The sequence below is a fragment of the Aquarana catesbeiana genome, linkage group LG05 (genome assembly GCF_042186555.1).
Source record: "Aquarana catesbeiana isolate 2022-GZ linkage group LG05, ASM4218655v1, whole genome shotgun sequence".
Classification (NCBI taxonomy): domain Eukaryota; kingdom Metazoa; phylum Chordata; class Amphibia; order Anura; family Ranidae; genus Aquarana; species Aquarana catesbeiana.
The window spans coordinates 40,130,350-40,145,811 of NC_133328.1; the positions used below are offsets into that span (position 1 = coordinate 40,130,350).

The 15,462-nt window shown below is 42.9% G+C and overlaps 1 protein-coding gene across 7 annotated transcripts in view; it reads right to left on the reverse strand.

Annotated features, from left to right (window-relative positions):
- AKAP9 (A-kinase anchoring protein 9) overlaps nucleotides 1-15,462 on the reverse strand; it is a 377,557-nt gene that overhangs the window by 208,360 nt on the left and 153,735 nt on the right. For all 7 annotated transcript variants that reach the window (XM_073629643.1, XM_073629641.1, XM_073629642.1 and 4 more), the window contains one exon: nucleotides 7,621-7,829. In XM_073629643.1, coding sequence (XP_073485744.1) covers nucleotides 7,621-7,829 — 209 coding nt within the window. The remainder of the gene's footprint in view (nucleotides 1-7,620; nucleotides 7,830-15,462) is intronic.

The following is a 15,462-nucleotide window of genomic DNA, read 5'->3' on the forward strand; positions in this document are numbered from 1 at the left end:
GTCTTGGGGAACAGAGGAAGGCCTAGTATGTTTTCTTCCACTGAGTGAAGCTGTAATCATGGCCATTAATCTTTCCTCTAAACCATTAATGGTTGAGGAAAAAACCTCTTGAGTAATGTATACAGGGGCTGAAGTGCCAGAAGCAGGTGTAGCCCCTGACCCCAACGGCTCTCCCTGGCTAGCCGTCCCTGGCCCTGCGGGGGGGGGGGATGCTGCTGACAGGGGGCCCTCAGAACCTGAACGAGATCCCCTAGTGTCTCTGGTTCTTGGGGTGCTTGAACCTCTTCTACCCATAGTGCAAAGCAACAAGGTGTGAGGTATCACAAATGAACACTGACTGCTGAGCGATGTAGTCTGGCTAAAAGCCTTGCTACCCAATGCTCAGTCTGGTGTTACTTCAGTAAATGCTGCCTAGGAGAATGCCTGTGTCCCACCTTACATGCAACCGTCAGCTCTGTGTCTCTCCAAAGGCTGTGTGCACCTGTACAGAGTACCTTAATAGCCTGCAGCTGGCCTGAGTGGAAGTCTAAGCACCTGTGCTGACGTTCCCCCCCCCCCCCTCTACCGCCCCCCCCCCTCGAATTTTGAAAAAAACAAGCGCTTCCCGCGCTGGCCGACTCTCCTGAAATACTATGGAGGAAGGCTGGGGGAGAGGGAGGAGGGAGAGAGGCTGGTAGTGAAGGGCCTGCCTGACAACAGCAATGGCGAAGATGGCGGCGGGGGCTGCGGTGCCTGAGCGGTATAACCACTGTCTAGACCCCTGTGGCCTCCCCCTAGCCTGGGGGGGAACAATCATACATGAGAAATCCCCCCATCCATCCTACCGTGAGCTGGCCGGAGACGCTGTGAAACTTGTGCAGCATGAACACTGAGACAGACAATCCAGCATGACAAGGTTTGTGCTCTTGGCAGCCCCCGGTGGTCAAAATAGGCATAGCATGCATTTACCTTAAAGGAGAAACCTACTAGAATTAGAAAATTCTGTGGAATCTCCTCTTACCTTATCCAGCCGCAGGGTTAAGGTAATACAGACCCAATCTTCACCTCTCACGGTGGGCTTCGTTTGAAAAAACCGTCAGAGACTGGGCCCACTACGAATAGGGGGATCCTGCAGTTCTGGGCCCGTAAAGCACCCAGCTAGAAATTAGGCTAGAAAACCATTTTCTAATATGCGGGGTCCAGCTCTCTAAAAAGAGAAGCATTACAGGTAAAAGCTCGTTTCTTCGGACACGAGGCCCGGGTACCATCCAATTCGGCCTAGAAAGGACACTTTGAATGGATCCGGTTCGCCTGGCTTGCCCCAGTATAGGATATAGGATATTCCCTTTGGAGCTCAGCACAGCACATCTTTAAACGTCCATCACCTAAGACACTGGCGTAAAAACTGAGGTATCCCTGCAAGGGGAGGGATTATATAGGGGGTTGAACTTCCTGATAGGGTGTGCCAGTGTCCAATCACCAGTGATACCTATATAACCCATCAGTAATTACTGTGGCTCTGTGTCCCGTGATGTTCGAGAAAGAAATAATTTTTTGATCCCCTGCAGATTTTGTAGCATTGCCCACTTACAAAGAAATGAAGTCTATAAATTTTTATCATAGGTGTATTTTAAATGATAGAGAAAGAATATCAAGCAAAAATCCAGAAAAAAACACATAAAACAAATGTTATAAATTGAGTTGCAGTTCAGTGAATAAAATAAGTATTTGATCCCCAAGCAAAACATGACTTAGTACTTGGTGGAGAAACCCTTTGTTGGCAAGCACAGAGGTAAGAATTTTTGTTTTCGTAGTTGGTGACTAGGTTTGCACACATCTCAGGAGGGATTTTGGGCCACTTTTCTCTACAGATCTTCTATAAATTCTTAAGGTTTCTTGGCTGTCTCTTGGCAACTCGAAGTTTCAGCTCCCTCCATAAAGTTTCTATAGGATTAAGGTCTGGAGACTGACTAGGGCACTCGATGACCTTAATGTGCTTCTTCCTGATTCACTCCTTTGTTGCCTTGGCGGTATGTTTTGGGTCATTGTCATGCTGGAAGACCCATTCATGACCCAACTTCTGTGTTGAGGGTAGAAGGTTCTCATCCAACTGGCTAGGCCACTCCATGACCTTAATGCGCTTCTTTCCGATTCACTCCTTTATCGCCTTGGCTGTATGTTTTGTATCATTGTCATGCTGGAAGACCCATCCATGACCCATCTTCAGTGTTCTGGCTGAGGGAAGAAGGTTCTCATCCAAGATTTTACAATACATGGCCCTGTCCATTGGCCCCTCAATGCAGCAAAGTCAGTCTGTCAGTCAGCAGAGAAACAGTCTCAAAGCATCATGTTTCCACCTCAGTGCTTGACTGTAGAGATGGTGTTCTTAGGGTCATGGTCAGACTTTCTTCCTCCAAACACAGCAAGTCGAGTTAATGCCAAATAGTTACATTTTGGTCTCATCTGACCACAGCACTTTCTCCCAATCCTTCTTTAAATCATTTAGATGTTCATTGGCATGGCTGAACATGTGCATTCTTGAGGAGGGGGACTCGCCGTGTTTGGAGGAAGAAAAATGTTGACAATGACCCTAAGAACACCATCTCTACAGTCAAGCATGGAGGTGGAAACATTAAGCTTTGGGACTGTTTCTCTGCTAAAGGTACAGACTGACTTTGCTGCATGAATGGGCCAATGGACAGGGCCATGTATTGTAAAATCTTGGATGAGAACCTTCTTCTCTCAGCCAGAACACTGAAGATGGGTCATGGATGGGTCTTTCAGCATGACGATGACACAAAACATACAGCCAAGGAGTGGCTCAAGAAGAAGTACATTAAAGTCATGGAGTGGCCCAGCCAGTCTCCAGACCTTAATCCTATAGAAAATGTATGGAGGGAACTGAAACTTTGAGTTGCCAAGTGACAGCCAAGAATCCTTAAGGATTTAGAGAAGATCTGTAAAGAAAAGTGGACCAAAATCCCTCCTGAGGTGTGTGCAAGCCTGGTCAATAACTACAAGAAGCATCTTACCTCTGCGCTTGCCAGTAAGGGTTTCTCCACCAAATACAAAGTCATGTTTTGCTTAGGGATCAAATACTTATTTTACTCACTGAACTGCAACTCAATTTATAACATTTGTATCGTGTTTTTTCTGGATTTTTGGTTGATTTTCTGTCTCTATCATTTAAAATACACCTGTGATAAAGATTATAGACCCTTCATTTCTTTGTTAGTTGGCATCCGCAGGGGATCAAATAATTACTTCCCCCACTGTATGCAATAACATGCACCATAGCGCACATGCAGTAGTGTCAGGATGCCCTAAATGACGGATAATATATTTGTAAATGTTGTAGTCTTTTTTGATTGTCACGAAATTACAGAGGAGAGAAGCAAAATTCCAACAATAAAATGCTGTTGGCAGGAAGCATGTTTCAGAGATATTGTATCCATCCTCTCAATGAGCACACTTCAAGCAACTTTGCCCTAAAGCAATGGAGCACACTTCCAGCACATATTTAGATTCAAACATGTCTGTGCTTGCCAAGGAAATAAAACACGCCGAGTCTTGCTGGCACTAAGTAATATTGTACACACGTTAAGTAGTATTGGCTGATCCAAGAGTGTATTTAAATACTTCTAATAAGAAGAGCCCTTCTAGATCTTGGCAGCATTGCCCACATTAGTCCAATCATCAACATTAACAATAGCTTTCAGTTTGTGACTTTGGATTGTTTAATGTAAACTGCAATACTAACAATAAACAATGAGGACACATATTCTTGTACTGTAGCCCTAGACTCCTGGGTATGATGCGCCCAGTATTAGCGTCCTTAGTTCCCTTCCACAACCTAAAAGATATAATGGGACATCAACAGAATTCTTTCAAGAATAGTCTCTATAATGTGCATGTACATTGCCTTCAAAAAGTATTCATACCCCTTGAAATTTTCCACATTTTGTCATTATTGTGATTTTATGTGATAGACCAACACAAAGTGGCACATAATTGTGAAGTGGAAGGAAAACGATAAATGGTTTTCAATTTTTTTTTTACAATTAAACATGTGAAAAGTGTGGCATACATTTGTATTCAGCCCCCTGAGTCAATACTTTGTAGAATCACCTTTCACTGCAATTACAGCTGCAAGTCTTTTTGGCAATGTCTCTACCAGCTTTGCACATCTAGAGAGAGTGAAATATTTGCCCATTCGTCTCTGCAAAATAGCTCAAGCTCTGTCAGATTGGATGGAGAGCGTCTGTGAACAGCAATTTCTAAAGTCTTGCCACAGATTCTCAATTGAATTTAGGTCTGGACTTTGACTGGGCCATTCTAACACATGAATATGCTTTGATCTAAACCATTCCATTGTAGCTCTGGCTGTATGTTTGTCCTGTTGGAAGGTGAACCTCCACCTCAGTCTCAAGTCTTTTGCAGACTAACAGTTTTTCTTCTAAGATTGCCCTGTATTCGGCTCCATCCATCTTCCCATCAACTCTGACCAGCTTTCCTGTCCCTGCTGAATCCCCACAACATGATGCTGCCACCACCATGTTTCCTGGTGGGGATGGTGTGTTCAGGGTGATGTGCAGTGTTAGTTTTCCACCACACATAGCATTCTGCTTTGAGGCCAAAAAGTGCAATTTTTGGTCTCATCTGACCAGAGCACCTTCTTCCACATGTTTGCTGTGTCTCCCACATGGCTTCTCTCAAACTGCAAACAGGACTTCTTATGGCTTTCTTTCAGCAATGGCTTTCTTCTTGCCACTCTTCCATAAAGACCAGATTTGTGGAGAGCTCAACTAATCATTGTCCTGTGGACAGATTCTCCCACCTGAGCTGTGGATCTCTGCATCTCCTCCAGAGTTACCATAGACCTCTTGGCTACTTCTCTGATTAATGCTCTCCTTGTCCGGCCTGTCAGTTTAGGTGGACGGCCATGTCTTGGTAGGTTTGCAGTTGTGCCATACTCTTTCCATTTTCGGATGATGGATTGAACAGTGCTCTGTGAGATGTTTAAAGCTTGGAATATTTTTCTTATAACCTAACCCTGCTTTAAACTTCTCCACAACTTTATCCCTGACCTGTCTGGTGTGTTCTATGGCCTTCATGATGCTGTTTGTTCACCAAGGTTCTCTATCAAACCTCTGAGGGCTTCACAGAACAGCTGTATTTATACTGAGATTAAATTTCACACAGGTGGAATCTATTTACTAATTAGGTGACTTCTGAAGGCAATTGGTTCCACTAGATTTTAGTTAGGGGTATTGGAGTAAAGGGGTTGAATACAAATGCACACCACACTTTTCACATATTTGGAAAAAAATTGGAAAGCCATTTTTTATTTTATCATTTTCCTTCCACTTCACAGTTATGTACCACTTTGTGTTGGTCTATCACATAAAATCCCAATGAATGACATTTACATTTTTTGGTTGTAACATGACACAATGTGGAAAATGTCAAGGGGTATGAATACTTTTTCAAGACACTGTATATGATCAGTGGTAGGGATCAGGACTGCCATTTAAAATTTTGGCATGTGCCACTATGAGTGAACCATTCTGGCCGGATCTGGCTGTTACTCCCCTCTGTGTTACAGAAGTGCAGATGGCGTTCTGGCAATACAGCGCAATGAGAAGATTGCTGACAGCAGCTCTTGTTTTACAGACACATTATCCAGGAAGGAGAAACAAACTTGGAGAGAGCGGAACCTTGAAGATCTCAGTACAGCATTTTAAAGTCAAGTATAAGATTAAGGCAGCCCATATAATAGTAATTTTTTTTCCATTCAACCAGTGGGTTGAACGCAAAAAAAATGACCTGATTTCCCTCATCCACACATTCAAGATGGATGGGGGAATCACTCCCACTGAGCTTTTGTGTTCTGATGGCAGGGAGGTTTCCCCGCCATCAGAATACACTGATCAGTGGTGCCAGCTATAGCTGGTGGCGCTGATTGTGATTCATTTTTCCAACAGTCTGCCTATACATGGATGGAAATTCGGCTGGTACCTGCTGAATCAGCAAAATCTGAATGCGCGTATGGCTGACTTAAAGCAGACCTTTCCCCTGTGCACGCTGATGTGAAATCGCTGTGAAACACTGCTTTCTTAACCCCTTTGTGCCAGCGCCTCCCTGCCTTTTAAAGCGATTGTAAATTCTCATATTTTTTTAGTTAAAAATAACAAACATGTCATACTTACCTGCCCTGTGCAGTGGATTTGCACAGAGCAGCCCAGATCTTCCTCTTCTCAGGTGTGTCTTCGGTGCTCCTGGCCCCTCCCTCCTGTCGAGTGCCCCCACAGCAAGCAGTTTGCTATGGGGGCACCTGAGCCGAACTGCAGCTCCCTCTGTCCATTTAGACACAGAGCTGCGGCCTGGCCCCCTCTCTCTCCTCATTGGCTCACTGACTTTGATTGACAGCAGCGGGAGCCAATGGCGCCACGCTGCTGTCTCAACCAGTGAGGAGGGAAGTCTTGGGCAGCCCAGACACTCCTGCAACATCGCTGGATCTAGATGGGGCTCAGGTAAGTGTTAAGGGGCTGCTGCACACAGAAAGCTTTTTACCTTAATGCATTAGGATAAAAAAACCTTTTGCCTTTAACCACTTTAAGAGGTTTCAAATTCTGGGAGGCAGGGCGGGATTTATGAATGGCTGTCATGGCGACCACATGATCGTAAAGCTCCCGATCAGCTTTCCGTTAGTCGCCAGTAACTGTGTCGGGAGTGAGCCGGGCGAGCGCTCTCAGCACAGCAGTGTACGTTAATTGATACCTAAATGTGCGGCTGCTTGGTGCCAAGGTCTTCTTCCGAGAGGCTGCATATTTGCGTACTGTTGGCGCCTAGATGTTTAAAAAAAAAAAAAAAAGTTATTTTTAACTTTACTTACCTTTTTGGTTTCCACTTGATGGTTTCCTTAGAATCTCGTAACTAAACTGCAAGATCATACTGTGCCTGCATAAATGAAATGCATGATCTCACACATGCACCGTACGCAAATTATACTTATTTGCTGGATTTAAAAAAAAAAAACTTTCCGAGAGCTTGCAAGAAGGTTTTGATTATTTCAACAGATGCATGTAATGTCATACGGCACATACATGAGATAAGACATAGGACATCATGCACTTCATAATGCACATGCGCAGTATGACAGAATCTTGATGTAAATTTTCAAAATGGCAGCATGGAAGCGGGGGCCCAGGCACTACAGAAGCATAATGAAAACTAATAAAAAGGAAGAAAAAGTCACATGGTAAGTTTGCTTGTTTATTTCCTCCCTTTACATATTGCTGGCAGTTTTATAAAGGTGATGGTGGTGATGAGAGATGGAAGGTCTTCTTTAAGTACCAGATTATACCTGTAAATTGCCCCATAAGCACAAAGTAGAGCAGGGTTGCAAGCTGTAGGATTGTATTGCCCTTAGTGTCACATTTGGGGAGGCTTTCATCTACTCCTTGTAGATCTGATTAGAAATTTAAAGTTGGCCAGTTTTCACTGGAACAGGAGTGGAAATCTCCCATTGAAACAAAAAATGTGATTAGGTTCTGATGGAAGCAGCTAATTTTTTAAATGATAAGTTGCAAAATATGTTTCTGTGAAACCACGGTTACAAATGTAGTCTGTAAGCCTTACCGGAGACAGTGACTGTCCCAGCAGATGTGGAGTGTAGGTCTCCTTGTTCCAGGTTCCAGACAAACACCTTGGACGTGGACGGTCTCCGGCCTGATTTATCCAGCAGTCCAACAACATGTCTCCCTATAGTCTCCTCTACCGCCCCTGTTGTCTTCACGATTTCCAGCAGAATCTTCAGAAGGCGTTTATTTACCCTCCTTAGGCTTTTCCTGGAGGTAAAAATGTAGAAAAAAAGACAATATAAATAGGAACCTAAAAAAACAAATACGACAGGTCTTTTTACCTTTTTTCAAAAACTCGTTAATCTTTTTATACAAATATGGAACCTGCCAGAGCAGTCTATGGCAGCTCTGTCACGGTGTTGGGCGCACACAGTGAGCTTGCTCTCAGCAGAGAAACCTCGGTCGTCCATGGGCAGGCAAACATGCGTTATGTAGGCAGCAAGCAAGCTTTTCCTGAAAATTTTCAAAACAGAAGTCTCAAAAGACACAAAAAAAAAATCTGTGGTAAGGGGATACACCATTTGAAACCTACATACAAGGGCTCATTCACACTGAAGAGTATGTTGTAACTCATGACCCTTGTTACTACAGCCCATTTCAATGCAAGAAGTTTACAAACAAATGGCAACCACCCCAATCTGTAACTGGCCTATGCAGCAGGGAGCACATGGAAGGGCAACGCATTTCAAAATACAACAAAAATTCCCATGTATTTGCAAATGTGTACAAATGAAGCCCCTTGTTTTAACGTGAACTATTGGACAGGATAGTTTATTGCAGGCTGGCTGGCAAGTAAGCAGGAAATTTTTGTTTGTTGTTTTTTTGAAATGCAAGAAGTTTGATTCAATAAAACTTTTTTCCACCCCATCACACATATAGTGTACTGCATCATACCTGCATCAGAGTGCACTGCAACACACAAACACATATACTCTGTGCACTGCTCTGCATATAAAGATTGTATGCAGGATCAACATTTTCACAATATGTGTGCAACAGCTTTAGGAAGACTGACCTCCAATGTGAATGGGTCTTTAAAGCAAGAGCTCTGGCTGGTTTTCACTGAAAACAGATGTACTCTCACATTGGCCTAATCCGTATTTCATTTACTTACAGCAGCTTTGATAGGAATGTGGACTGAGCATCTAGATAACCATATGGATGATGAGGGGAAAAAAAAAAAATCTTTTTTCCCCAGTTAGCTTTTATTTTAACCGCTTCAGCCCCGGAAGATTTTACCCCCTTCCTGACCAGAGCACTTTTTGCGATTCGGCACTGCATCGCTTTAACTGACAATTGAGCGGTTGTGCGACGTTGCACCCAAACAAAATTGATGTCCTTTTTTCCCACAAACAGAGCTTTCTTTTGGTGGTATTTGATCACCTCTGCGGTTTTTATTTTTTGCGCTATAAACAAGAAAAGAGCGTCAATTTTGAAAAAAAAAAAGCATTATTTTTTACTTTTTGCTATAATAAATATCCCCCAAAAATATATAAAAAAAACTATTGTTTTTCCTCAGTTTATGCCAATATGTATTCTACATATTTTTGGTAAAAAAATAACGCAATAAGTGTATATTGATTGGTTTGCGCAAAAGTTATAGTGTCTACAAAATAGGGGTTTTATGGCTTTTTTTTTTTTTTTTATTAGTAATGGCGGTGATCTGAGATTGTTATCGGGACTGCGACATTATGGCGGACACATCGGACACTTCTGACACTATTTTGGGACCATTGTCATTTATACAGAGCGATCAGTGCTATAAAATTGCCCTGATTACTGTGTATATGACACTGGCAGTGAATGGGGTTAACCACTAGGGGGCGATGAAGGGGTTAAGTGTGTCCTAGGGAGTGATTCTAACTGTAGGGGATGGGCTTTAAATCACATGACAGCAATCACTGCTCCCGATGACAAGGAGCAGTGATCTCTGTCATGACGCAAGCCAGAACGGGGAAATGCCTTGTTTACATAGGCACTTAACCGTTCTGAGGCTCCGTGACACGATCGCCGGGAGACCGGCAGGCATCGAGTCCGCCGGTCCCGGTCACACTGTACGTGGCCTGTAAACAAGCAACTTTCTCAGATAAGAGGCAGGACGTTCTTGAGAAAGGGGATTCCCACACCTCAAAATGTTGGGTTCTTCCATGTCCTCTCTCCTTTCAACAGGGCCTGGCTCTGCTTTCCTTCTCATTATTCCATTGATTCCACTCTGGTTACTGAATTCCTGAATTTATTTATTTTTTATTTATTACATCCTGTTTTCACTGACCATCCTTGAGATGTTTCTACAACTTGATTGGAGTCCATCTGTGGTAAATTCAGTTGATTGGACATGATTTGGAAAGGCACACATCTGTCTATATAACGTCCCACAGTTAACAGTGCATGTCAGAGCACAACCCAAGCCATGAAGTCCAAGGAATTGTCTGTAGACCTCCGAGACAGGATTGTATTGAGGCACAGATCTGGGGAAGGGTACAGAAAAGATTCTGCAGCATTGAAGGTCCCAATGAGCACAGTGGCCTCTATCATCCATAAATGGAAGAAGTTTGGAACCACCATGACTTTTCCTTGAGCGGACTGCACGGCCAGACTGATTGATTGGGGGAGAAGGGCCTTAGTCAGGGAGGTGGTCAAGAACCCGATGGTCACTCTGATAGAGCTCCAGCACTTCTCTGTGGAGAGAGGAGAACCTTCCAGAAGAACAACCATCTCTGCAGCACTCCACCAATCAGGCCTGTATGGTAGAGAGGCCAGAGAAAGTCACCCCTCAGTAAAAGGCACATGACAGTCCACCTGGAGTTTGCCAAAAGGCACCTGAAGGACTCTCAGACCATGAGAAACAAAATTCTCTGGTCAGATGAAACAAAGATTGAACTCTTTGGCCTGAATGGCAAGCGTCATGTCTGGAGGAAACCAGGCACCGCTCTTTACCTAGACAATACCATCCCTACAGTGAAGCATGGTGGTGGCAGCAAAATGCTGTGGGAATGTTTTTCAGCGGCAGGAACTAGGAGACTAGTCAGGATTGAGGGGAAGATGAATGAAGCAATGTACAGAGACAACACTGATGGAGTTTAGAGGTCCTGCAAAGAAGAATGAGAGAAACGGCCCAAAAATAGGTGTGCCAAGCTTGTAGCATCATATTCAAAAAGGCTTGAGGCTGTAATTGGTGCCAAAGTATTGAGCAAAGTCTGTGAATACTTATGTACATGGGATTTTTTTTTTCATTTTTAATAAATTTGCAAAGATTTAAAACAAACTTTCACGTTGTCATTATGGGGTATTGTTTGAAGAATTTTGAGGAAAATAATGAATTTAATCCATTTTGGAATAAGGCTGTAACATAACAAAATATGGAAAAAGTGAAGCACTGTGAATACTTTCCGGATGAACTGTATACCACATGTATCAAATAGTATCAAATAGAATCAAATTTATCCACCGTATTTCTTACTCCAGCTGTAGATATTCCATGTGACGTACCTCTCTAGCCCAATTTTTCAAGTCTTCCAAAGGAGGCGGGTTTGAACATTTCCACTTAGTGGTGATCAAACATCTCAGTCATGAGAATATGAGTTGACAATTTACTCATGGTTTGAGTTACACCTTTAATTGGCCAGCCCAGGAGGTGCGTAAGAGGTTACAATGAAATGGGAGAGTTAACTAGATTTACGAGAAATGTATTAACATTCTCCCAGTAAAGTGAGATGCCCGAGCAAGTCCACATAATGCGATATAACATTTCCACCTTCAAGTAACACCAGCAGCATAAATTAGATACTGAAGTCACCAATCTCAGCTCAGAGAAGACCGATCAGCAGTCATGTGATCCCTCAGTTCTCTGTCTTAAAGCGTTTGTAACCACCCCCCCCACAAAAAAATTTTTAAAAATTGGATATGGTTGCTTTAAAGCATGTTATACAGCACAGTGCTTGTGCTGTGAAATTTGGCCCCTTCTCCTACCTGTCATCTGGCGATGGTTCCTGCCCCTCCCCTTCTACTGCTGAAATTACTGTATAACGTACATGCAATCCCCCCCGTTAGAAAACGTCCTATGCTCCAGTGTATGTTCTTTGTAAAAAAAAAATGCCCATTTTTACCTTATTTCAGAGCGCTGCTTGGCGCTCATTTTTATCCTCGCTGCTCTCTTCCTCTCCTCCCCTCCTCCCAGCTGACATCAGCGGGTGATTCAGCAGGTGATTCTCAGCCCCTCCTGCTGTAGATGTCAGATCGGGAGAGAGAGCAGCGAGGAGTCACGTGAGCGCGGTGCAGCGCTCTGAAATAAGGTATAAATAGGCATCTTTTTTTTACAAAGAACATACACTGGAGCATAGGACCATTTTTAACAGAGGGGATTGCGTGTACTTTACAAAGTAGCTTTACAACTACTTTAAGACCAGTACACACGATCAGAAAAATTGTACGAAAAATATCGCTTTTGATTCATTCGTACGATAAGGTGATCGTTCGTAAACCGTTTTCGAGAGCCAATAACGACAGTTCATCCGAAATAATCCAATGGGACAAACACAAACATTTTTCTCGTAGGATAACAGTTCATACGATTTTTATTAATCAGTACAGTATTCGTCCAAAAATACTATACAAATACAATACATGACATAATTTCGTAAGTTGTATTCTGTCGTGCGAGAATTTTCATAAGTTGAGTAACCTCTTCATTTTTGATATGAGACTAGCATGCAAAAAAAAAAAAAAAAGGGAGGATCATTCTCCAATATTCTCATCGTGTCTACCAGCCTTTACAGCTAGTGGGGAACAGCTACAGCATCACAGTGATACAGGTGAGTATGTATGTTTATTTACATAGCCCATACATCTTCTTTGAGACAGCCTGTATATTGTACACTCCGGTTGTGCAGTGACAAGTAAAAAAGTGAAATTTCTTAGATTCACCAACCCAGAACTAAAATAAGCATGACATTGGTACATTTGTATACAGTGCAGGATGTTTTCTATGCACATCTCTTGAGTAGACAGGGGAACATAAAACCTCCCAATCTTCTTTGGGCTGCAGTACACTTGTGGTTGAATCGGTTTGAGATTATCTTTTACAGCTCCCTGAGTGGCAGAATACATGACATTATGTTTGAAAAACATGCTGGGCTCAATAATAAGTAAAACCAGAACTGCCCTCATGCTTTCAAACTGTGTTAATCTGCTAATAAAAACTTCTCTAGATATATATATATTTTTTTTTAATTTTTGATAGGATTAGAACCTGTCGGGATTTTATTGCTTACATTTAATTCAATGAGAGTGCCAAACAAATATCCAAGAGTTCAATGTAATTTAACGATAAAATGGATTCATAGCCAAAAAAAGCCAATGTGTTTTGAAGACCAAGTCAACACCTGGAACTCCTTGTTGTGTTCCTCAAACCATTCTTGAAGCATTTTTGCAGTGTGGTATAGGGTGCCTTATCCTTCTAAAAGAGGTCACTGCCATCAGGGAATTTTCCATGAAGGGGTGTACTTGATCAGCAACAAAGATTAGGTAGGTGGAACGTGTCAAAGCAACATCCACATGAATGGCAGAACCCAAGGCTTTCACAGGAGAACATTGCCCAAAGCATCACACACCCTCCGCCGGCTTGCCTTCTTCCCATAATGCATCCTAGTACCATCTCTTCCCCAGGTAAGTGACCCACACCACCGGCCATCCACATGATGTAAAAGAAAACGTTATTCATCAGACCAGGCCACCATCTTCCATTGCTCTGCAGTTCAGTTCTAATGCTCACGTGCCCATTGTAGGTGCTTTTGGTTGTGGACACGGGTCAGTATGGGCATCCCGACCAGTCTGTGGCTATGTAGCCCCATAAACAACAAACTGCGATGCCCATTTTTCTGCTTTTAATGCATCAACTTCAGGGACAACAAATTTGACTGCAATAAGTTAATGACTGTAAACGCATGCCTTTGTTAGTGCCTGGGGCACAGATGAAGTATAATTTGGAACTAAACACATGCCGACACCTTTTGCTACCTGTCCTTGGAAACTTACGTTGACCTCGCATTTTTGTTTTACTTTAAGTGATGACATTTAAATTATAAATTGCCACCGGACAACAGAGCTCACATTTCAGGTTTCTCCAGGAAACAAAAGGAGAAAAGACAAATGTTGTAATTCTACACACACGTGGGACAGACGTGACAGACATAGCCTGACGATAAGTCAAGAAACAGAACATGGCAGGTGTTAGATCTTCCGGAATAATAACCCCACAGGTCTCAGCTTTTACTATAGGAGTAATGACTGGGCAGCTTATATCTTACAGTCTTGTAATACTCCAGCTAAGAAACAAGCAGACCTGCAGTTCTGAAGGGCACAGCAGAAACCATGCACTGCCTGTCACAAAACACAAGGTAATCCCGGGACACAGAAAGGTTCTTTGACCCAGAACACCAACAACAAAGCTTCAGGCAGCTAAAGTAATGGATATTTTCATATACAATCTTACATACATTGCAACCAATCAGATGTCCCCTTTCACTTTCAAAATGAATTATGTGAATCAAACCATGCATACCACTACTACAAACAACCATATATGAATTTTCCCAAACACGTCCTATTCCTACAGCTGTGACGTCGCTACACTAAAAACGGAGGGTGGATTTTAGAAGTGTAAAACTACTAGGCTACAATTACAAAAAAACAATATAGACGTGACACACAATACAGACATGAGTCACATTTGAAGAAATTAAAGGATAAGTTCACTTTTAAAAAATAATAATAATAACAATAACAATAATAATAATAATAATAATAATAATAGCACATTTTTTTGCAGGTAAAAGAATGTGCATTTATTATTTTCTTCCTAAAGAGTCTGCAGGGCATTGCACCCGCGATGGAGCTCCTGCAGACTCTCAAGATAGCTGTCTGCCCATGCCTTGTGTGGGCAGGCAGTTACTCAAGAGCAGGAAGATCAGAGAGCACTCACCAGCACCCTCACAGTTCATTGAGAACTACAAGCCTTCAGCCGCAACGGCTGATGGAACTTGTAGACATTCCTTCACAGAAAACTGTGAATGAATGACGCAGCCATGTGGGGGCGAAGCCCTGCACGGCCGTGTTATTTTCAAATTGTGACAGCAGGTAGGGGGAGAAGATCCCCCACCCACTGTCAAAGGGAGGAGAGATATAAGGGGGGGGGGGGGGCGAGTGGCTGCAGATGCTGGAACATGTTACATGTTCTACCCTAAAAATGGGTGGAACATGTTAAAAAAAAAAAAAAAAAGTGTGGAACATGCAACATGTTCCGAAGGTAAACGTACGTTTTAAAGTGGTTCTAAAGCCTTAAGGCTTTTCACCTTAATGTATTACAGGTGAAAAACTTTCTGTGCTGCAGCTGCCCCCCCCTTTTCCTTACCTGAGAACATCCAATCCAGCGATGTGAACGAGCGCAGAGGCTGCTGTCGCTGTCTCTCTTCACTTATGACAGATTGATAGCAGCGGGATTTGGCTTCCCACTGGTATCAATCTGTCAGAAGTGAAGAGTATCAATCAAATCCGGTGACACAGGAGTGGGGAGCGGGGCCGAGTCCCGCTGTCTCTGTCAATCAACGGAGCAGCGTGGCTTGGGAGCGAGCACGCACGGGTGCCCCCAGGGAACCAGACAGTATAGGCATGTTTGTTATTTCTATTTTTTTTTTTTTTTTAAAAGCTTCACAACATCTCAAGTACTGGTCTCTAAATGGACACTTTACAGGTAAGTTATATTTTACCAGTGTGACATTATTACTACCCAAAATGAAGCCCAATTAAATCTTCAGTTTAATACAGCTGAACACATTCCAGGTGC